The sequence below is a fragment of the Oncorhynchus gorbuscha genome, linkage group LG05 (genome assembly GCF_021184085.1).
Source record: "Oncorhynchus gorbuscha isolate QuinsamMale2020 ecotype Even-year linkage group LG05, OgorEven_v1.0, whole genome shotgun sequence".
NCBI classification, from domain to species: Eukaryota; Metazoa; Chordata; class Actinopteri; order Salmoniformes; family Salmonidae; genus Oncorhynchus; species Oncorhynchus gorbuscha.
The window spans coordinates 16,786,361-16,811,273 of NC_060177.1; the positions used below are offsets into that span (position 1 = coordinate 16,786,361).

General features: G+C 44.3%; 1 protein-coding gene across 2 annotated transcripts in view; it reads left to right on the forward strand.

Annotated features, from left to right (window-relative positions):
- The window catches only part of LOC124035577 (granule associated Rac and RHOG effector protein 1-like), a 54,041-nt gene that overhangs the window by 25,173 nt on the left and 3,955 nt on the right, over positions 1-24,913 (forward strand). For both annotated transcript variants that reach the window (XM_046349069.1, XM_046349068.1), the window contains exons 2-10: positions 6,379-7,706; positions 13,353-13,565; positions 19,842-19,982; positions 20,330-20,425; positions 20,571-20,732; positions 21,520-21,678; positions 23,064-23,161; positions 23,486-23,611; positions 23,817-24,877. In XM_046349069.1, the coding sequence (XP_046205025.1) occupies positions 7,218-7,706; positions 13,353-13,565; positions 19,842-19,982; positions 20,330-20,425; positions 20,571-20,732; positions 21,520-21,678; positions 23,064-23,161; positions 23,486-23,611; positions 23,817-24,877 (2,545 nt within the window). In that variant the 5' untranslated portion in view covers positions 6,379-7,217. The remainder of the gene's footprint in view (positions 1-6,378; positions 7,707-13,352; positions 13,566-19,841; positions 19,983-20,329; positions 20,426-20,570; positions 20,733-21,519; positions 21,679-23,063; positions 23,162-23,485; positions 23,612-23,816; positions 24,878-24,913) is intronic.

Genomic DNA, 24,913 nt, shown 5'->3' on the forward strand with positions numbered 1-24,913 from the left:
GCTTTGTTTATTCATCACAATACTTGGCTGGCTCTGCCTCCTTTGTTATGACCTGAGTCCTACTGTATTTCACAACAGTTTCCTTATTGGATTCAAAGACCTCTGACGTAACTTCCCTTTTCTGCAGTTCCTAGGATTTAGGACCCTTGGGCTGGACCTGGCTAGTCAAGCTCCTGTTTACTCCTGTATCCTTAATATCCCTATTTTAAGCAGCAGGCAGTGTTGGGCATCTGGCAGTTACCGCAGTCACTGTAATTCATGGGATTTAGAGACAGTCTGCTCATTTCACTAGTTAGACTACCTCTCTCAAAGCACCGTGTTTGAAGTAGACTGCTCATGTTTTTTTGTTTTTGTTTTAATGAAAAAAAAAAGTGACATTTTACCTTTGGTTATAGAGAGAACTGTTAAACTTGACATTAGGTGTAATGGCCTTTAATGGTTTTTGGAACCAGTTTGCTCACTTGGAAATTGAGGTACTGACTTGTTACACCCTTTATAACCTCTTATTATTTGACCCTGCTGGTCAACTTTGAACGTTTGAACTAGAGGATGGCCGATTTTGAATTAGGGCCGATTTCAAGTTTTCATAACAATCGGAAAAATCAGTATTTTTGGGTGCCGTTATACCGTTTTTTATTTATTTTATTTGTATTATTATGATATATTTTTACACATTTATTTAACTAGGCAAGTCAGTTAAGAACACATTCTTATTTTCAATGACGACCTAGGAACGGTGGGTTAACTGCCTTGTTCAGGGGCAGAACGACATATTTTCACCTTGTCAGCTCAGGGGATCCAATCTTGCAACCTTAACTAGTCAACGCAATAACGACCTGCCTCTCTCTCTCATTGCACTCCACAAGGAGTTACGTGAATGCAGTAAACCAAGGTAAGTTGCTAGCATTAAACTTATCTTATAAAAAACAATCAATCATAATCACTAGTTAACTACACATGGATGATATTACTAGATATTATCTAGTGTGTCATGCAGTGCATATAATCTGACTGAGCATATAAGTATCTTAAGTATCTGACTGAGCGGTGGTAGGCAGAAGCAGGCGCGTAAACATTCATTCAAACAGCACTTTTGTGCGTTTTGCCAGCAGCTCTTTGTTGTGCGTCAAGCATTGCGCTGTTTATGACTTCAAGCCTATCAACTCCTGACATGAGGTTTGTGTAACCGAAGTGAAATGGCTAGTAAGTTAGCGCGCGCTAAGTGTTGCTGGTTCGAGCGAGGAGAGGGATGGAAGCTATACTGTTACACTGGCAATACTAAAGTGCCTATAAGAACATCCAATAGTAAAAGATAAATGAAATACAAATGGTATAGAGGGAAATAGGCATTATAGGACTATAATAACTACAACCTAAAACTTCTTACCTGGGAATATTGAAGACTCATGTTAAAAGGAACCACCAGCTTTCATATGTTCTCATGTTCTGAGCAAGGAACTGAAACGTTAGCTTTCTTACATGGCACATATTTTACATGGAACATATTGTACTTTTACTTACTTCTCCAACACTTTTTTTGTTGCATTATTTAAACTAAATTGAACATGTTTCATTATTTACTTGAGGCTAAATTGATTTTATTGATGTATTATATTAAGTGTTCATTCAGTATTGTTGTAATTGTCATTATTACAATTTTAAAGAATCGGCCGATTTCAAATCGGCATTGGCTTTTATGGTCCTCCAATAATCGGCATCGGTGTTGAAAAATCATAATTGGTCGACCTCTAGTTTGAACAGCTTGAAAAATTATCTGGCCTCTTGCGACGAGCAATCCCGTATCCGGGAGCGTAATTATAGCCTCAAGCTCATTACCGTAACGCAACGTTACCGATTCATGAAAATCGCAAATTAAATGAATGTATTGGCTCACAAGCTTAGCCTTTTGTTAACACATCTCAGATTTTCAAAATATGCTTTTCAACCATAGCTACGCAAGCATTTGTGTAAGAGTATTGATAGCTAGTATAGCATTAAGCCTAGCATTCAGCAGGCAACATTTTCACAAAAACAAGAAAAGCATTAAAATAAAATGATTTACCTTTGAAGAACTTCAGATGTTTTCAATGAGGAGACTCTCGGTTAGATAGCAAATGTTCAGTTTTTCCAAAAATATTATTTGTGTAGCAGAAATCGCTCTGTTTTGTTAATCACGTTTGGCAAAGAAAACCCTCAGAAAATTCAATCATTACAATCCCAAACTTTTTTCCAAATTAACATTGTAAACGTTGTTTAGAATCAATCCTCAAGATGTTTTTCACATATCTATTCGATAATAAATCATTTGTAGCAGTTTTGGTTTCTCCTCTGAACCACATGGAAAAATGCATGCAGCTGGAGATTAAGCAATAATTTTGACGGAGGACACTGGGCGGACACCTGGTAAATAAATGACTTAAATGTAAATGTAAATGTAGTCTTATGGTCAATCTTCCAATGATATGCCTACAAATACGTCACAATGCTGCAGACACCTTGGGGAAACGACAAAGTGTAGGCTCATTCCTTGCTCATTCCTTGCTGCTCCAGTTTCAACTGTTCTGCCTTATTATTATTTGACCATGCTGGTCATTTATGAACATTTGAACATCTTGGTCATGTTCTGTTATAATCTCTACCCGGCACAGCCAGAAGAGGACTGGCCACCCCACATAGCCCGGTTCCTCTCTAGGTTTCTTCCTAGGTTTTGGCCTTTCTAGGGAGTTTTTCCTAGCCACCGTGCTTTTACACCTGCATTGTTTGCTGTTTGGGGTTTTAGGCTGGGTTTCTGTACAGCACTTTGAGATATCAGCTGATGTACGAAGGGCTATATAAATAAATTTGATTTGATAAGGAGACATTGGAACACAGCGCCTTCAAAATCTGGGGCATTTCCTGTTTGAAATTTAATCTTTGTTTCGCCTGTAGCATCAGTTCTGTGGCACTCACAGATAATATCTTTGCAGTTTTGGAAACGTCAGTGTTTTCTTTCCAAAGCTGTCAATTTTATATGTGTAGTCGAGCATCTTTTTGTGACAAAATATCTTGTTTAAAACGGGAATGTTTTTCATCCAAAAATGAAATGCTGCCCCCAGAGGTTCAAGAGGTTAATGGCCATATAATCTCCACCCAGCACAGCCAGAAGAGGACTGGCCAACCCTCAGTCTGGTTCCTACCTTTCTAGAGTTTTTCCCTTTCCACTGTGCTTCTACATCTGCATTGCTTGCTGTTTGGGGTTTTATGCTGGGTTTCTGTATTTACATCTGCTAATGTAAAAAGGGCTTTATGTACATTTGATTTGATGTCTGTCTCTCCGCTGCTGCCTCCCATGACATGGTAGGTCCATGGGCTTCCCTGCATGTCTTGTCCCCTCTGTCTCCAAGGCTGTTCTGTTGGTGTAGGCTGTCAGGCTCTGTCTACAGACCCTCTGTTTATGAAAGACAGCGACGTTTGAAGATCAGTGGAACATTGTAGATACAAACAGTGATGGAATGTTTGTGGTTGATAAAGGCCATGTACAATGCACAGGCTGTCTGAGCAGCACGCAATGACGAATGTCTTGGTGTTATCCTGAGGAAAAGATGTTGCTTGTTTTCTTTCCATAAGTTGCTCCCTCATCCCAAACATTGCAGCTGTAACACTCGGCCCCATGCTTAACTCGGAGCGTTCCACAACATAATTAATAAAAGATAGGGCTACACAGTGGGACTTGCTTATCCAGTATGATTTACTTTGATTTAGCCATTTAAGGTGTGATCTGATCAGGGGATTCTAATATCAATCACCAATACAGCAACATCCCAGATACCAATTGCAAATGTTTTAGTATTGATTGCCAAATTGCTTGTGTGGGTCTGAATTTCCTAGCCTTATGCTAGCTAGGGCCTACGTCTAGAAAGAAAACGGGTACATTTCTGAGTATTGACATGGACATCTCTCCACTACTGTGACATATTATCACCATTGTTCTCAAGCTAGGTAATGATACATGCTGGCATTTGTTTCTCCTAAATATGCAAATAGGATAATGCTTATTTGCATAATGACAAACTACCAAGTGGAGGAAATGGGTTTCTATGGACATTTGCTGCTTAGATTTTACATTTACATTTAAGTCATTTAGCAGACGCTCTTATCCAGAGCGACTTACAAATTGGTGCATTCACCTTATGACATCCAGTGGAACAACCACTTTACAATAGTGCATCTAAATATTTTAAGGGGGGGGGTGAGAAGGATTACTTTATCCTATCCTAGGTATTCCTTAAAGAGGTGGGGTTTCAGGTGTCTCCGGAAGGTGGTGATTGACTCCGCTGTCCTGGCGTCGTGAGGTAGTTTGTTCCACCATTGGGGAGCCAGAGCAGCGAACAGTTTTGACTGGGCTGAGCGGGAACTGTACTTCCTCAGTGGTAGGGAGGCGAGCAGACCAGAGGTGGATGAACGCAGTGCCCTTATTTGGGTGTAGGGCCTGATCAGAGCCTGGAGGTAATGAGGTGCCGTTCCCCTCACAGCTCCGTAGGCAAGCACCATGGTCTTGTAGCGGATGCGAGCTTCAACTGGAAGTCAGTGGAGAGAGCGGAGGAGCGGGGTGATGTGAGAGAACTTGGGAAGGTTGAACGGGCTAGACGGGCTGCGGCGTTCTGGATGAGTTGTAGGGGTTTAATGGCACAGGCAGGGAGCCCAGCCAACAGCGAGTTGCAGTAATCCAGACGGGAGATGACAAGTGCCTGGATTAGGACCTGCGCCGCTTCCTGTGTGAGGCAGGGTCGTACTCTGCGGATGTTGTAGAGCATGAACCTACAGGAACGGGCCACCGCCTTGATGTTAGTTGAGAACGACAGGGTGTTGTCCAGGATCACGCCAAGGTTCTTAGCGCTCTGGGAGGAGGACACAATGGAGTTATCAACCGTGATGGCGAGATCATGGAACGGGCAGTCCTTCCCCGGGAGGAAGAGCAGCTCCGTCTTGCCGAAGTTCAGCTTGAGGTGGTGATCCGTCATCCACACTGATATGTCTGCCAGACATGCAGAGATGCGATTCGCCACCTGGTCATCAGAAGGGGGAAAGGAGAAGATTAATTGTGTGTCGTCTGCATAGCAATGATAGGAGAGACAATGTGAGGTTATGACAGAGCCAAGTCACTTGGTGTATAGCGAGAATAGGAGAGGGCCTAGAACAGAGCCCTGGGGGACACCAGTGGTGAGAGCGCGTGGTGAGGAGACAGATTCTCGCCACGCCACCTGGTAGGAGCGACCTGTCAGGTAGGACGCAATCCAAGCATGGGCCGCGCCGGAGATGCCCAACTCGGAGAGGGTGGAGAGGAGGATCTGATGGTTCACAGTATCGAAGGCAGCTGATAGATCTAGAAGGATGAGAGCAGAGGAGAGTTAGCTTTAGCGGTGCGGAGCGCCTCCGTGATACAGAGAAGAGCAGTCTCAGTTGAATGACTAGTCTTGAAACCTGACTGATGTGGATCAAGAAGGTCATTCTGAGAGATAGCGGGAGAGCTGACCAAGGACGGCACGTTCAAGAGTTTTGGAGAGAAAAGAAAGAAGGGATACTGGTCTGTAGTTGTTGACATCGGAGGGATCGAGTGTAGGTTTTTTCAGAAGGGGTGCAACTCTCGCTCTCTTGAAGACGGAAGGGACGTAGCCAGCGGTCAGGGATAAGTTGATGAGCGAGGTGAGGTAAGGGAGAAGGTCTCCGGAAATGGTCTGGAGAAGAGAGGAGGGGATAGGGTCGAGCGGGCAGGTTGTTGGGCGGCCGGCCGTCACAAGACGCGGGATTTCATCTGGAGAGAGAGGGGAGAAAGAGGTCAGAGCACAGGGTAGGGCAGTGTGAGCAGAACCAGCGGTGTCGTTTGACTTAGCAAACGAGGATCGGATGTCGTCGACCTTCTTTTCAAAATGGTTGTAAGGGGATATTGTTAACTCCCACTGTATGTTTTCCGTTAAGACAGTCACTGTTTTCCAACAATGACCGCTTGCAGACATTTGTCTGTGGCTGTATTTCCTTTTCGTAGAGGGGTTAATTCTTCAGATATGCTCCATTTATTTATGAAGGTTAATATGAAATTGGTCTAATGGAAGCAAGAATTAACACCTGATTATGCTAAACCATCAATATTCTTGTTATCTCTTGTTTGATTTTATTGTTGCTGTTGAGTTGGGCTACTGTCCGTAGTTGCACAATATTGTCACAAAACCTAGTGTAATTCCTTAGTCTAAATGCTTACTTCAGTTTCTAAGCATTCACAATTTATCTTTCCAAGAAATGCCTCAACTGCCAAGTTTTATTGGAAAAAACAGCACTTTGAAACCGCTCATCCTTCCTCTGAAATCATTAACTTTCTTTTGTTTCTCCCTTTTCCTCCCTTAGGAAATGACATAGAGGCCTTACAGATACATTTGTGCTTTTGTCGCTCTTCTAATCTGCGTTTTGTGGAGGAGAAGCGGCGATCTGGGAGCACATTTAGTTTCCTCAGTGATTAATAACTACCTCAGCCAGCAGAAGGAAACAGCGAGGAGTTTCCAACAGCAGTCCTATCAGCTGGCTTCTGCTCACCGCCACAGACGGTGTGAAGAGAATCTCTGACGGACTGGTTGTCTGCCCTCGCTCTGCTCCATACACACAGCCAATAGGCTGCCATTGCGGAGAGGAAGTGAAGTGACAAGGCGCTATTGTCCTACCGGAGAACCGATTTAGTCTCTTTTTGTCAGACTCCTTGCTGTTGACCAGTTTTTGCTTACAGCTTTTAAAGATTTATCAGTAAAAACATCTAAATATACAAACTATATACATGTTATACAAATACATTTTCTGCTTCTTTGAAGGACTTGTTATGCACATGAATCTTGTCTTGGAATGAGAGAATCGTGGAGTTTTTTCAGTTTTTTGATCTGTCCTCTCATAAACCATTGACTCCCTTTGAGGCAGAAAATACAGATTTGGAAAGGTGCATTTCTGCCTGTTTTTGCTGGGTCTGTCCACCGTGAGCTGCAGCAGGGCTGCACATAAACATCACACTCATTTAGCAAGTCTTTACCCTGCTCTCCATCGCTCTGTTAGTTACAAAGCATTTTGAGATGAGCTTCTGGCAGATGGAGCCCTTAAGTTGTCTTTTTACATAAATTCCAGGACTATTGGTTTGTTGTATTCCATAAGAGAGAGCTTCTGGTTGGCTGAAATCCGGAGCTTCCAGAGTCAGCCTGACACTTATGTATTGTTGTAGTGCGCAGGAAAGTAAAATGGACTACAAGCGGCGCTTTTTGCTCGGCGGGTCCAAGCAGAAAGTCCAGCAATACCAGATGCCTGAGCTGAGCCGGACCCTCAGTGCCCCCCTGGGCTCCACCTGCTCCCCCATGGGTGGCTCCACCGGGATGGGCATGCCCGGCAGCTGCCAACCACCTCCCCCCAACACCACTGCGGTCGCCGACATCCAGCAGGGCATCTCCAAGTACCTGGATGCACTGAATGTGTTCTGCAGGGCCAGCGCCTTTCTCACTGACCTGTTCAGCAGCGTGTTCAGGAACTCCCACTACTCAAAAGCAGCTATGCAACTTAAGGACGTGCAGGAACATGTCATGGAGGCGGCCAGCCGGCTGACTGCAGCAATAAAGCCAGAGATCGCCAAGATGCTGATGGAGTTGAGCGCTGGGGCTGCCAACTTCAAAGACCAGAACGACTTCAGCCTGCAGGATGTAGAGGTAACTAATGGGTTGCCAGGGTTACAGTTACCGACCTGGACACACACTGAACACCTGTCAAAGTAAAGTTATTACATTATCCTGACAATTAGGCCTACCTGTAAAATAACATGTTGAGTCTTTTCCATTCCTCGCCTATCCATTTCCCTGTCAATCAGTGGGGGCTGGTAGGAGGAGCTATAGGAGGAAAGGTTCATTGTATTGGCTGGAATTGAAATATATGGACCGTCAAACATGGTTTCCATATGTTTGATACAGTTCCATTTATGCCATTACAATGAGCCTGTCATCCTATAGCTCCTCCCACCTGCTGTCAATAGAGCATGTTTTGCCAAAAGGGGAACTTAACAAAAAAAAGTAATATTTTTTTTTATGAGGGTCTTGACTAGAATTTTTGCTATACTTTTTTTGTTTTGTTTTTTGCACTTTTTGCTTGTTTTCTTATGTTCCATTTTTCTAAGGTCAAGGCTGCTTCTAAGATGCCCAGCTGAAGTCTCTCAGAATGTATGGCCCCTTGATTCAAAATGTCTTGGCTGAAATTAGGCCCTGGCGCCCAATGTTAAACGGGTGCTAGGATCTGAAGGTGAGGTGAGAAAAGCACTGAGGATAGGAGAAGAGGGCAGGAACCATCGTTTATGCTGAGACAGTCTGAGTATGCAGGGTGATTGGTCTGTCTATTACAGGCCAGCAAAGTTGCTTACGTCTCAATTGTGAATTGCTGCTCTTAAAGTTTATTTTTATTTTTTGTTTGTTTGGGAAAATAGTAACTGAATATTAGACTTCACTGGCATTTGTGGATGAGAAGCCTTATGTGCTAATGATGCTACAGCTGTGCCTACTGCCTAGACAGTCAGAAATGAGGTTCCAGGGTAGTGACACTCCTATATAGTACTTGAGGAATGCCAATTTATGTATTTTTATTTTATTTTTAATACATCTGTTTAGGCAGCAAGCAAATTGCCTCTTGTGTAGTGAATGTTTGAGATGTCTATGCTCTCATCTTGGAGATTAAACAGATTTAGGAAGCAAGGCCTCGGTGGCAGACAGTGAGTGAATAAGCTGAATGTTCAGGCCAGGGCTGTTTTATGAGAGGGACTGCAGGGCCTCAGTGGATGTGGTTGTGCCCAGAGCAGGAATGACTTTTGCACCACAATCTGTCATTTTGAGTCTGTGGTCTTGGATATGCACAGATAAATATTAAAGGAGGGGAAGCCCAACTCAGTGAAAGTTCAGACTGCGGCAGGACTGTCTGGCAGCCACACTGACTCACTCTGGCTTCAGCTAGCGTCTGTGAATAACAACAGTGTGTTTGTCAAATAAAAGTGTGCTTTTGCTCTACCTCAGTCTTGCCAATGTGCAGGAATTGAGGAATGAATAAGATATTCAGACCTGGTTGAGTAGAAGGAATCTATCAACAGACAGAAGACAAAGCCCAAAATGGCCATGTGCATCATAGTTTCACTCATTACGGATTCACTTTTTTAACCTCTATTTCCTCCATGAGAAGCTAAATATTGTTTATGTAAAATTGCTTTTCACATAAGTACATGGTACACCTTCAGTTGGCCATTTTCATGTCCCCAGAGAGATTTACTACATTTGTGACAAAGGGCTTTTCCATTTGTGTGTGTATGAACATTTATCTTGGCAGTTGTATGGAAAAGATAGACTTGGGTCTGTATGAAGAACAAAAAAAGCAATTTTGAGTTTGGAGAATTGTGGAATGTTGAAGGAAGCAGGATTCTCCCCCCCCCAGCCAGTATGAAAAACTAAATGTGTGTTTTTATCGGAGCTTGGCTACCCTGGCTGCTCAGTGTCTCAGCTGCCAAATATGCATGAAAAAGTCATTGTTTATTAGGGGGCAGGGTGTATGAGCGAAACCATAGAGGGAGCGACGATCAGGCCAGCCAGACCTGAGTCCTGGGGAAGATTTTGATTGCATATTCCTTGCATCCTCTCTCCACGTCTCCTTCTCAAAACCCATTGGAGGAGAAGGAAAGAGACAAGAAGGCATGAGTAGAATGCAATTGAGATCTTCTGGTTCTGAACATGAGGCAACCACAGTACAGGCAGGGCCAGAGCCAGGCAGATAACTGCACAAGCAGCAATCCCGAAACACCCCTGAAAAAAACACATCTGACCAAGTTCAGCGGGCTTCAAGGATTCTGTATCATTTTTCCCAACAGTTGAATTGTTACTTGATAAGATTCTTTCATATCAAGTGTCTACTACATGGTCAGTCTTGTGTTCTTAGGTTACTACTCCTTTACCTCTGATTTTTATGGCCACGCTCACAGCTGCCATTATTAGATTACAACATTGAATTTGTATGTAACGAATGTCACCCGGTTTCTTTAATGAAGAGAAATTTAAATCTGTCAAAATAATAGATGAGTATCATGTTTGATATGCAAGACAATGGCACCAGCACTTCCTGTTTTGGTTTAATAGACCCCTTTCTGTGTTTGTAAACATTACCGTATAAGGGCGATGCACTGAAGTTTGTGGCAGAACAAGGGGGAGTTCTTATAGAACGGCAAAAAATAACCATTTACATGTCGCTTATGAGTACATTTCAAACTACTTTTGGAATATGATTGGATTTTAAGGCTCGAATGAATGTCCTGCTTAATATAATGGTGTCATCATCGCAAATCAACAGCATTATACTTAAAAAGCACTTCAACCAGTAAAATGGCTATTTGGCTAGCTTTTGTTACAGCTTATATCAATGAGCGTTAGCATTATAGCGAACTGCTACATCCCAAATTAGTTATTTTGCAAAGATCACAACCAAATATAATCTTAGCGACTGTTCAAGCAAGAATCAAAACGTCATTGTAAGAGTATGAGAACCCCAAAACGTTTTCTTATTTTTATAGAAGTAATAATAACATAAATCTAGGCTATTGAATGGCTGCAGATCGCAATGCTTTTCTTACTGTATCTGTATGTGACGTCAGTGTGTTGTGTACTGGAAAAGGGTCTAATAGATGTTAACTTTGGAAATGGCCATCCTAGAGAAGACAGGCTAGGATGGTGAGGGCCACTCACTAACAGCATTAGAGGTATTTTAGACAGGAAGAAATCATGAGACACAAAGGCATCTGGTTTTTATTCTCACTCCTAGGATAGATGATTTCCACTTCCAAGAAGACAATAGATGTGTCCTTAGTTAACGGGGAAGATGAGTTGTTCGATTCAGTCTTCTCACTGTTTAAGCCTGCCTTTCAGCCCTGTATGCGGCTAAAAGTTGGCTTGGCCCTGTCGTTTTATTCCTCATATTTTCCATGAGCCGATTTGAAATTTAATCTTATCCCCATGTGTGATTAATTATCTTCTGTTGCAACCTTTACATTTTTCTTGCTAGATAATCATGTCCTTTTATAGTGTTCTGTACAGCTGGTCCAAAAAGAATAGTATTAATGGTATTAAAATCAATTTTACATCACTTTTCAGAATGCAGAACTATTCATGACCTTTTTTGCCTTATTTACTTGTCCAAAAGCATAAGTTACTTAAAATAAATAAAAATTTTTTTAACACTTTGTACATCATTGTATGACTTTGCAAAATAAAATGCATTACCATCTTTTTAACCATAGAGAATCAGACAATGTTGGCTACACTCGTGTCTATTGGCTTCTTTGCGTATTCAAGCCTGTCTGAAAACACAACACTGCTCCTTTAAGGCTCTCCTGGAGGATGGTTGGCCACCTTTGTTAGCCTATAAAATATTGCAACATTACAATTACAACCAAATACTTTATATCTTTATAAAATAATTCCCTCCAGGGCTGGTAATTTAAGGGCACATTTTTGTCCCTGGGACGATCAATATGTCTACATTTCAAAACAGACACTGGGACAGTTCTGGGATGACACGGCCCAAATCCATATAACCACTGCATAAGAAAGTAATGAGGCTGATCAGACCATTTTAGCTTAAAATGTTGATAATGTTTTATTTCTTCATATTATAAACTCAACAATGCGCACATGGCTTTTTGGTTATGTGTGACTGTTCCAAAATGCAATTAGCCCGGAAACCCCCGGGAAAACACTGTTCTCAAAATATGTTAGAAATGAAGAAAGCATTCAAATTGTTTAACCATAATCTGTAATAATAGGGCTTTTGTTACATTCACTGATCAAATGGACTCAATTTGACCACTAAGAGATTTTATGTTAAACAATTCGCCACTCATTTCCTTGACAGCCTACAATTTGTTTGATAGTCTGCATTAGGAAAATGAGGGAAGAGGGACCATCTCATATCATTATTCATTGAGCCAGTGTTTGGTATGCATTTGAGAGTGAGGTGTTACCAGTGTTTATACTGTGATTAGCAGTCCAACATAAGCAGCATGCGTTTCTCACCCTCATAACTCTTGGTTCAGAACCAATACTGCATGTTTGACCAATTTCTTTATGTGAACCGTTATTTGGTCCTATTTCAGAATCAGAGCTGAAGAGGGCTCTAAAGGGTTTGGACTAAGCTTTGGAAATGGTCAGTAAGTCTATAGCCCTAGTCTGTGTCTGTGCCCCCATGATGTGTTGTTAAAGAATGAGGACATCCCAGCCTTGTTGTTCCTGTCTGCTTTTAAACAGGGCGGCATATTTCTGTCCTTAACAACTCAGCCAAAATATATTTTCAGCACGTACCTGAAAAAGGACACTGTAACCACAGTGAGCCGGCTGTGGTGTCCTGTTGCGCTTGTTTTGCTCCTCTTTTTGCTAACTGGACAACAAACATGTCTGACTCCTACAGCTGTACAATTCTTCACTTATGTAAATGTGAACCTTATTGTTTATATGAGTCACCCGTTGCACAGGGTCTGGGACGGTGCCATCACGATGTGGAAAAATCTGCTACACTATTAAGTTGAAGGAGAAGAGCAAACAAACTTTGTTTGTTGTAAGCATTGCTAGTGCTTTACGACTACAGTGCTAGGCCTTGGCTCTCAGAGAAGACTGATTTATAACACAAACTGCGCTTCCCAATTATGGTAGAAAGTTATTTGCTGGGGTAACATTGCACTGTAGACTGGAGTTGTGTGGAAAATGAGAGGGCATGTTAACAAGCAGAACATGGCATTGACATACTTTTTTTACTTTTTAATGTTATTTCATCTAGCCTTGTTCAATGTTGGCCTGTCAAATGTTTTCCATAATGTTCTAACTCTTAAATAGACAATTTTCTTCAGTGGCTCACTGTAATGCAGCCTTTATCCAGCCTTGAACTGTTTTGTGGTTATAGCCCTTCACAAGTTGTTTTTGTGTTAAATAATATGTTTTCAAGCTGGGTTTTCCTCAAAAAAGAGGAGTATCTTTAAAGCAGTAAATTGATGCAATGCATGTTCTATTTGGATAATCTGATTTAAGAGGACTCAGGGTTAACAAAGATGATTGTTTTAAGGAGAATTTAAACATCCAAGTCACTGAAGCCAACATCACTTAAGTTAGTTTCTGAGTAATGAAAAACAAGGAATGCCAAGGCAGTATGCTTTGAGAACTGGTGTTCTTAGAAAACAATGAATGATCAAGGCTCCCACTAATGTAATCTTGTCAGGGGTGTGATTTTATTTATTTATTTTTCTCCTGATATTGTCCTTTTAGAATCTTGATGTGTGTTCTCTCCTCCAGGTGCTGGGTCGGTGCTTCCTGACGGTGATGCAGGTGCACTTCCAGTTCCTATCCCAGGCCCTGCAGAAGGTGCAGCCTGTGGCCCAGTCGTGCCTGGCGGAGGCCCTTGCCCAGGCCCAGGAGCGACGCAGCAATGTCCGCTCCCAGAGCTCCTGCCTTGGGCCCCTGACGGAGCTGGAGGAGGCCTCACGATCATGGAAGGGTGCAGCCGAGGTATTTAGACATGGAGGCCAGGGCGCCCCCAGGACTCTCCAAGGAGCTTCCTGGTGGAAATAGGCTGTGTTCAAAACGTGACAAGCTGACTGTTACACATTCCTATGAAATGCAGTCAGCTACCATTCCAGCCACAATTTCCTCCTATTTCCAATTGAGAAGATTGTGTATATACAGTATATGAGCCTGCATTGCTAGTTTTCCCTCTTCCACTTTAAGCTAGGCCTACACTTCCCCAAACAAACCCTAGCTAACTGAAATGGAGGCCATTTTGTGAGAGGAGCTAGCTGTTCAATTCCGTAGCTAATAAAAGTCCCCCTGGCACATTTGGAGCTTTGTTCTGTACAGTGGAGCCAGAATGGAGAATTGTGAGTGGCCTGATTGATCTGTTAAGCCCTGGCATGTGGGGTGTTAGCCCTGGAGGGAACTGGGCTGGATATCCTGCTGGAATGTGCTGCTGCGATATGTCTGGGCTGGGCATGGCCGGGCCTCACTGCAATGTTGGGTAGTTTTCAAAGAGGGAGGTGGGCGGTTTCCCCCCTATAGAAGCAGTTATTCACAAATCTAGGCCCAACACTGTTCTGAAATGTACAATCTACCAGATGTGTGACCGAGTCACAAGCAAGTCAAGGTCCAAGTCTCGAGTAGTCACAAGCAAGTCAAGGTCCAAGTCTCGAGTAGTCACAAGCAAGTCAAGGTCCAAGTCTCGAGTAGTCACAAGCAAGTCAAGGTCCAAGTCTCGAGTAGTCACAAGCAAGTCAAGGTCCAAGTCTCGAGTAGTCACAAGCAAGTCAAGGTCCAAGTCTCGAGTAGTCACAAGCAAGTCAAGGTCCAAGTCTCGAGTAGTCACAAGCAAGTCAAGGTCCAAGTCTCGAGTAGTCACAAGCAAGTCAAGGTCCAAGTCTCGAGTAGTCACAAGTCAAGGTCCAAGTCTCGAGTAGTCACAAGCAAGTCAAGGTCCAAGTCTCGAGTAGTCACAAGCAAGTCAAGGTCCAAGTCTCGAGTAGTCACAAGCAAGTCAAGGTCCAAGTCTCGAGTAGTCACAAGCAAGTCAAGGTCCAAGTCTCGAGTAGTCACAAGCAAGTCAAGGTCCAAGTCTCGAGTAGTCCCAAGTAGAATGGGTCGAGAGTCAAGTAATAATTTAAAAAAATGAATCTATACATGCAATGACTGTCTGGTAGCCTCTAAATGTCTGTTAGAGCCTACCAGACAGCACTTTTAATTATTTTGTCTACAACACACTTTGATTCTGTAAGAATTCATTTTAACAACAAATTCCTAATGCAAATTTCATAAATAAATAATACATTTCAAGCTATTTTGACATTCCAAAATACCAGTACGCCTATACTAGTAATTAATGCCTGCTCACCAAACAATTTTGGCCGCTGGATATTTATGGCAATCCGCTCTCCATATGGTTTGAAATTTGCACTGCACCCAATCCTACAGCTCTACAGAAAATCGTCAATCTGTTCGTTGGCTCATTGGTTCTCAAACTTTTTGACCCACAACCCCCAAAAAGCAGTGGTTCAAAGCTCGTTTACCCCACGCATGTACAAATATTTATTTTTACCCCTTTTTCTCCCCAATTTTGTGGTATCCAATTGTTTTAGTAGCTACCATCTTGTATCGTCGCTACAACTCCCATACGGGCTCAGGAGAGACTAAGGTTGAAAGTTATGCGTCCTCCGATACACAACCCAACCAAGCCGCACTGCTTCTTAACACTGCGCGCATCCAACCCGGAAGCCAGCCGCACCAATGTGTCGGAGGAGACACCGTGCACCTGGCAACCTTGGTTAGCGCGCACTGCGCCCGGCCCGCCACAGGAGTCGCTGGTGCGTGATGAGACAAGGATATCCCTACCGGCCAAACCCTCCCTAACCCAGACAACGCTAGGCCAATTGTGCGTCGCCCAACGGACCTCCCAGTCACGGCCGGTTACGACAGAGCCTCGCGCGAACCCAGAGACTCTGGTGGCAGTACAGCGCCCTTAACCACTGCGCCACCCGGGAGGCCCCGATGAACACTAACATTTACATTTAAGTCATTTAGCAGACGCTCTTATCCAGAGCGACTTACAAATTGGTGCATTCACCTTATGACATCCAGTGGAACAGCCACTTTACAATAGTGCATCTAAATCTTTTAGGGGGGTGAGAAGGATTACTTTATCCTATCTTAGGTATTCCTTAAAGAGGTGGGGTTTCAGGTGTCTCCGGAAGGTGGTGATTGACTCCGCTGTCCTGGCGTCGTGAGGTAGTTTGTTCCACCATTGGGGGGCCAGAGCAGCGAACAGTTTTGACTGGGCTGAGCGGGAACTGTACTTCCTCAGTGGTAGGGAGGCGAGCAGGCCAGAGGTGGATGAACGCAGTGCCCTTGTTTGGGTGTAAGGGCCTGATCAGAGCCTGGAGGTACTGAGGTGCCGTTCCCCTCACAGCTCCGTAGGCAAGCACCATGGTCTTGTAGCGGATGCGAGCTTCAACTGGAAGCCAGTGGAGAGAGCGGAGGAGCTTAACTTAATATACATGTAACTTAATATACATCAATAAAATCAATTTAGCCTCAGGTAAATAATGAAACATGTTCAACTTGGTTTAAATAATGCAAAAACAAAGTGTTGGAGAAAGTAAAAGTGCAATATTTGCCATGTAAGAAAGCTAACGTTTCAGTTCATTGCTCAGAACATATGAAAGCTGGTGTTTCCTTTTAACATGAGTCTTCAATATTCCCAGGTAAAAAGTTTTAGGTTGTAGTTATTATAGGAATTATAGGACTATTTCTCTCTATACCATTTGTATTTCATTTGACTATTAGGTGACCTTTGACTATTAGATGTTCTTATAGGCACTTTAGAATTGCCAGTAACAGTATAGCTTCCATCCCTCTCCTCGCTCCTCCCTGGGCTCGAACCAGGAACACATCGACAACAGCCACCTTCGAAGCAGCGTTACCCATGCAGAGCAAGGGAAACAACCACCCCAAGGCTCAGAGCGAGCGAGTGACGTTTAAAACGCTATTAGTGCGCACTAACTAGCCAGCCATTTCACTTCGGTTATACCAGCCTCATCTCGGGAGTTGATATACTTGAAGTCATAAACAGTGCAGTGCTTGACGCACAACGAAGAGCTGCTGGCAAAACGCACAAAAGTGCTGTTTGAATGAATGTTTACGCGCCTGCTTCTGCCTACCACCGCTCAGTCAGATACTTAGATACTTGTATGCTCAGTCAAATTATATGCACCGCATGACACTAGATAATATCTAGTAATATCATCAACCATCTGTAGTTAACTAGTGATTGTTTTTTATAAGATAAGTTTAATGCTAGCTAGCAACTTACCTTGGCTTACTGTATTCGCATGACAGGCAGTCTGCTTGTGGAGTGCAACAAGAGGCAGGTCGTTATTGCGTTGGACTAGTTAAATGTAAGGTTGCAAGATCGGGTCCCCCGAGTTGACAATGTGAAAATCTGTTGTTCTGCCCCTGAACGAGGCAGTTAACCCACAATTCCTAGGCCATCATTGAAAATAAGAATGTTCTTAACTGACTTGTCTAGTTAAATAAAGGTGTAAAAATAAATACAAATTTGAAAAATCTGTGTCCAAAAATACCGATTTCCGATTGTTATGAAAACTTGAAATCGGCCCTAATTAATCGGCCATTCCGATTAATCGGTCGACCTCTAGTACATACCTCAACCAGAAGCCATGGATTACATGCAACATTTGCACTGAGCTAAAGGGTAGAGCTGCCGCTTTCAGGGTGCGGGACTCTAATCCGGAAGCTTGCATGAAATCCAGCTATGCCCTGCGACGAACCATCAAACAGGCAAAAAAGCGTCAATACGGGGCTAAGATTGAATCATACTACACCGGCTCTGACGCTCGTCGGATGTGGCAGGGCTTGCAAACTATTACAGACTACAAAGGGTAGCACAGCCGCAAGCTGCCCAGTGACACGAGCCTACCAGACGAGCTAAATCACTTCTATGCTCGCTTCGAGGCAAGCAACACCGAGGCATGCATGAGAGCATCAGCTGTTCCAGACTGTGTGTTCACGCTCTCCGTAGCCGTAAGATGTTTAAACAGGTCAACATACACAAGGCTGCGGGGCCAGACGGATTACCAGGACGTGTGCTCCGGGCATGTGCTGATCAACTGGCAGGTGCCTTCACTGACATTTTCAACATGTCCCTGATTGAGTCTGTAATACCAACATGCTTCAAGCAGACCACCATAGTCCCTGTGCCCAAGAACACTAAGGCAACCTGCCTAAATGACTACAGACCTGTAACACCCACGTCCGTAGCCATGAAGTGCTTTGAAAGGCTGGTAATGGCTCACATCAACACCATTATCCCAGAAACCCTAGACCCACTCCAATTTGCATACTGCCCAAACATATCCACAGATGATGCAATCTCTATTGCACTCCACACTGCCCTTTCCCACCTGGACAAAAGGAACACCTTTGTGAGAATGCTGTTCATTGACTACAGCTCAGTGTTAAACACTATAGTACCCTCAAAGTTCATCACTTAGCTAAGGACCCTGGGACTAAACACCTCCCTCTGCTACTGGATCCTGGACTTTCTGACAGGCCGCCCCCAGGTGGTGAGGGTAGGTAAGCAACACATCTGCCACGCTGATCCTCAACACTGGCGCCCCCCAGGGGTGCGTGCTCAGTCCCCTCCAGTACTCCCTGTTCACCCACAACTGCATGGCCAGGTACGACTCCAACACATTTACATTTACATTTAAGTCATTTAGCAGACGCTCTTATCCAGAGCGACTTACAAATTGGACAACACCATCATTAAGTTTGCTGACGACACAACAGTGGTAGGCCTGATCACCGACAACGATGAGACAGCCTATAGGGAGGAGGTCAGAGACCTGGCCGGGTGGTGCCAGAATAACAAACTATCCCACAATGTAACCAAGACTAAAGAGGAGATTGTGGACTACAGGAAAAGGAGCACCGAGCACGTCCCCATTCTCATCGATGGGGCTGTAGTGGAGCAGGTTGAGAGCTTCAAATTCCTTGGTGTTCACAACAACAAACTAGATTGGTCCAAACACACCAAGACAGTCATGAAGAGGGCAGGACAAAACCTATTCCCCCTCAGGAAACTAACCAAACCAAATGGTTACCCGGACTATTTGCATTGTGTGCCCCCTCCCCCCTCTTTTACGCTGCTACTACTTTCTGTTTATCTTATATGCATAGTCACTAACTATACATTCATTTACATACTACCTAAATTGGCCCGACCAACCAGTGCTCCCGCACATTGGCTAATCGGGCTATCTGCATTGTGTACCACCACCCACAAACCCCTCTTTTACGCTTCTGCTACTCTCTGTTCATCATATATGCACAGTCACTTTAACGATACCTACATGTACATACTATCTCTATAAGCCTGACTGACAGGTGTCTGTATATAGCCTTGCTACTCTTCTTTTCAAATGTCTTTCTACTGTTTTATTTCTTTACTTACACACACACACACCTTTTTTTGGCACCATTGATTAGAGCCTGTAAGTAAGCATTTCACTAAGGTTTACACCTGTTGTATTCGGCGCAAGTGACAAACTTGGATATGGTTTGAATGTTTTATTCACATTTTGCATTTGTATCTGAAAGTCATTTAATGTTAGCAGTCAATCTCAACTAGGTATGGATGTCATGTCACTTCTCTGTAGTCCAGAACCCTATTCTTCCTCACATACCGTAAATAATTTGCCAGAATATGTTACATCTTCATCCCAAAGTATTGAATGCAATGTGACATTACAGCCATCTTTAGACATGTAGCCACCCATACTAGGCCTATCTGAAATATGGAAATGATTAATGAAAATCTCCAGGTAGCCTCTTATTGTTCTGGCATAGATGCCTCCGTAGGAGATTTCTAAACTGTGTTTTATCTGGATAATACAAACAATAGGCCTACTGTTTTTGTCTGGTCATCAGTATGTGTAACTTTTTGGTTCAGAAGCACAGATTACATGTTTTTGAGATGACAATTTAGTGCAATACCGTAGGCCTATATTAGAAATCAGATGAAATGGGTGAAGGTATATAAAATCTAAATGGTAGGGTATTTGTATTTTTCCCATTCAGTTTCACACTCGTGACCCATTTTCTGCACACCCTGCTGTAATGCAGATTAGCAGAGCAGATGCAGGGTGTGTAAGGGTTGTACTAGGGTATGTGATGCTGTGTGTAAACTGCTATGTGACCTGAGACTGTGCTGTGTTCCAGGCCACGGGACGTCTGAGGGAGAGGGGACGTGACGGCTGCCTGGCAGGCATCCAGGTCCAGCAGCTCTTCTGCTCCAGCAACCCCAACATCCCTGATCACCATCTGAAGGAGCTCAACATGAAGATCGACAATGCCTTACAGGTAGATGGCGCACGCGGCAGGACCACCACAGCCTTGGTCAATGTCTGAAATGACACCCTATTCCCCAATATAGGCTTGTGCACTGCTTTTGACCAGAGCCTTATTCCTGGTCATTTTCCCTGTAAAATGTAATATTTTTAATCAGGGCTCTGGTCGTCAATAGTATTGCACTATATATGGAATAGGGTGCCATTTCTAACTGGGTCACTTGTGCCTTACAGAACGAAGGCTGCTTCAAATCAATGTGTTTATGGCTTTGATATGAAAGGACTGGATGAAGCAATAGCTAGCCTGACTTAATTACATGTTAATTTTATACAAATTATTACCTCTTTTTTTCTCGCCAGGCTTATAAAGCAGCACTAGAAAGTATGGGCCACAGTGAATATGCACTGAAGGCTGGCTTTCACCTCAATCCCAAATCTGTGGAGGCAGCTTTACAGGTATATTTACTCTAAGCACAGGACTTATTACAGCTCATTACGGAATGGTGTAAAGCCTTGTATTATAGTGGCTGTGATAAGAGCAAAACCCTGCCTCTAAATTATTTGTACATCCTGTGCCTGTCTCTCTCTGTCTACTATGTAGGGCTGCTGCAGTGAGGCAGAGGCCCAGCAGGCTGGCAGGATGCAGACCATCTCCCAGCCCATTCAATGTGAGCTGCCCACCATACCTGTGCAGATTGGCGCCCACTTCCTCAAAGGAGTGTCCTTCAGCGAATCGGCGGCTGACAACCTCAAACTGAAAACGGTATGTCTGTTATGGAGGACTTGATTTTATAGAATGTTCAGATATTGCATAGAACATATATGATTGTCATGTTAAATCGGGAGTCATCAGCTTGGGAGTCATATTCAGCTCTTCATTACATTTCTATCTACAATTATGAAACTATGAAAGACTTAGGAAACCACCCATCACAGTAGCCTAGCGCCAGGATGCCAGCGAGCCATGGCCAGGGGTGGTTTCCTAAGTCTTTCATAGTTTGACCTTGCTGACCAGAATGGGTCACTCTGCTCTGTCTAGGAAGTGAGAGCCGCTTAGACGGTCATTTCAACCTCTGATGACTTACGTGGGCTGTGAGTCTTGTATTTGGCAAGGCTTTAATGTTTTGATGTCTTAACACTTATTCCATGGTACATCTGATGCCTTGGGTCTGGATAGAATCAGCATCTGCTTCGTTAGTTTACAATGAGATTCTCCCCCAGTCTAAAGGACAAAACTGTCAGTTATCTGACTCACCATTTACCGGATTCAGAAATAACAGCACGTTCATTGGGACCCTTTAAACTAGAGAGCCTAGACATTTTAACAAGAGGGGACTTTGTAGTTGCTACTGTTTCCTGTTCTATGTTAGTGTTTTAGAAGAGATGAATAGGACCCACACACTAACTATTGCTCCACCATACCTTTATATTTGGCCAAAAAATGAACAAAGTTTCAATCCAAAGTGGATCTTTGTCAGGTCCACATTACTGCTGCTGATGCAAAGCACTAGTCTTGTTTTCACACCGGCCACCCTGTTTTGTATCCTCAGCACACCATGTTGCAGCTCATTAAAGAGGCAGTGGAGCAGAACGGAGTGACCCCCCGGGACGACTCTCCCGTCACTGAGGTCCTCAACCAGGTCTGCCCTTCCAGCTGGAGAATGGCCTGCAAGACCGCCGTCCAGTTACTGTTTGCTCAGGCGGGACTGGTGAGTACAAAGCACTTAAGATGTCAACAAGGGCATCAAAGTCACCCAGCTTAAAATTCTTGTCTCATTTAGTTGTCAACATAAACTGTTGTCTCATCTTAAATTAGCTGATGGATTGTTTTGCTTTAGCAGTAGGTCCATGTGGTTCAACCTACTTCACTTATTTTATGAAAAAGTAAAGGAATATTTAATTCGTTAGAGGTCCCTGCCTTGGGCAGATTCACTAACTCTACAGCCTCTGCTTAGTGAAGCATCTACATTATAGCTCTGGGCCAGGCTGCAAGTTGTAGTCTATTGTAACCTAGAGCCCATTGTTTGGGAGGTGTGTAATCCAGATGATGGGAAGGTATGTTGGGTTCCTTTGAACGGCCAAGAGGTGTAAACAAACTCGTTGTAGACACACAGTGAAGCCAACATTCCTGCAGCATCTGGGTAAAGGATGGGGTCATCTGGTTGGGTCTTCAAACAGATCTCTGGCTGTTCACTTTGAAATGAGTCTCCCCCAGCCAACAGAGAGAAAGCAGCAGTCATCCACTACTCTACTTTGTTTAGTTCCTCAGTGTGGTATGTAATATTTAGTGCGTCAGGCCTGGGGAGTGTTCTTATCCACCCATCAGCAGCGCTGAGTGTAAAACAATCCCTGGTGGTGGATGGGAGCTTTATATGAACTCCTTATCTGAGCTATGAGCTCTGAAGAACAGAAAGTGGGAGCCTGCATAGCAGCCTAAGAGGAGACCACCTTCTCTTAACATTACTCAGAGTGGATCTGCCAGACAGTGAAAATGGCTTTGTTCTTTCTGGGACATTCATTTTCAAATTCTCAACACTTGAATTGGCCAATTCTCCTTTTTTGGGAGCCTATGCTGCTGCACCTCGCTCTCATTTTTCTCTCTCTGCCTGTGACCTTGTTAGTCTGGGACCTGGTGGGTGTGGTGGTATGTTTCTCACAGGCCTGGACTCAGCCCTCTGACTGCCCAGGGGTCCTGAGGATACACCTGCTATATAAATAACAATAGGCTGACTTCCTGTGAGACAGGAAGGGTCCTCCCTCCCCAAGTTGCATTTGTCTAGAAGGTAGAGCCTCTTTCAAAGAACTACTGGAAAATATGGGGCTGGATATCTGGAAGCATGTATATTTTGTTGTTCACCCAAAGTAGGTTGCATTGGCTTTGCCCACATGTTCTGACTATGGGCAGACTTAGTAGTATATCTATCTATTATTTTAGAGGAGACTGATGTTAGAGTACCAATTTCTTTCCACAATATCTGCTTTGCTTACAGGGCCAATATAATCCTGTAGAATTGCTTGCACAAATGTAGCTGACTGAGGGAATGCATTCTATTAGAAGCTGTGGTGATGCAGCTCTCTGACTCTGTGTGGACAGGTGGTTGTTGACACTGCTCAGATGGAGAACAAGGAAGCCTATGCTCCACAGATTGCTCTGGAGGGCTCCAGAGTTGTGGTACAAGTACCCTCCACATGGTGAGTAGGATTATTCATATTTGACTCTTCTGCCCTCTGTGGAAAATCAATCTGCTTGCTTTACAGGTCCAAAAAAGAATTTGGCAAATAAATTTAGCTTGCTTTACAGTTTTATCTTAGCAAGGTAATTCCAAGTATTCAGAATCCTTAGACATACAATTGGCTAAATCAGCAAACTACATACTTTCTATCTGCATAAGCCAACACTGAACTCAATCAACTATCACATTTGGACAGTAAAGTGAAGTATTAACAGACCCGTAAATGTATTTGTGTTATGTTGGACATGCCAGTCGTGCTGTGTCCTGACTGTCCTGTGTGTAGGTGCCTGAAAGAGGACCCAGCCACCATGTCTCTGTTGCAGCGGAGTCTGGACCCAGAGAAGACCCTCGGCCTGGTGGACGTGCTATATACCGCCGTCTTTGACATCAATATGTGGAAGGAGTGCAAGTGAGTGAATGTGTATTGTCCAAGGCATTTGCATTTTTAATGCCTAGAAAGAATCAACCTGTTGTGTGTTCACATTGGCATGAGCTGATAGAGGTATAGCCCTCATTCTCAAGCTTTAGTTTACATTTGCCCTGAAAAAAAAAATCTAGCTAGCTGTTGTAATTTTCCATGCCATTGAATGCTTATGTATCTTCTCCCTCCACAGAGAACAGGCCTTGCCCACCATTCAGATGCAGTTACAGCGGGAGAGCCCTGACTACGGGATGCAGGTAGACCTGCCTCCTGGAAATGGCTCCAAAGCCTCCAGTGGACTGCCCAAAACTATTTCCAAGCTAACTTCCAAATTCACAAAGAAGGCCTCTTCCAGCTCTGTGTCCAGTGGTGGTGGGGGCAGCTACTCCATTCCCAGCACCCCGTCCCATAGCATGCTCTCCTCTAGCAGCAGCTCTGAAGACCAGCAGTTTAAGAGCCTGGGTCACGCAGTAGACGGAAGACTGCAGAGCATCTTACAGCTGGGCAACCTGTCCAGCAACCCAGACCCCACCCAGCCCCAGAACGGTTCAGTGTGTGACGACCAGGGCATGAACCTCCCCACGGACCAGGAGATGCAGGACGTCATTGACTTTCTCTCAGGTTTCAATATGGGCAAGTCACAGCAAGCCTCCCCACTGGTCAAAAGGAGGAACTCTGTAGCGTCTGCCAACGCCGCCGAGCTGAAGCCCCTGAGCGGAGCCACCGACCGAACCCCAACCTCTCAAGCTGTCTCCCACAGTTCACTGCAGCCCCCTACCCAGAGTATTCCCCAGCATCAGCAGCCAGTGCAGCAGCAACAGCCACCACCACCACAGCAGCCCTCCCAGCAGGTACTGCAGTACTACCAACACCTCCTCCAGCCTATTGGTCAGCAGCAGCATGCTCCACCTCAGCTGTCCTCCCAACAGCCTCCACCCCAGGCTCTTCCCCAGCAGAGAGTGCCAAGCAAGTGGCTGAGTGGTTCCAGCCAGCAGCAGCCTCCTCCCCAGGCCCCCCCTCCCCCATCAGGGCCCTCCCCCCTGGGGCCAATTGGCCAGTGGGGCTCCCCTGGCCTCCCAGACCTGAGCTCGGACCTGTACAGCCTGGGGCTGGTCAGCACCTACATGGACAGTGTCATGACTGAGATGCTGGGGCAGAAGCCACAAGGTCCCCGCAACAACACCTGGCCCAACAGGGACCAGAACGAGGGGGTGTTTGGTGTGCTGGGAGACACTTTGCCCTTTGACCCCGCAGGTGAGTCATTTTTATCCCTTATCCAGATAACACTCT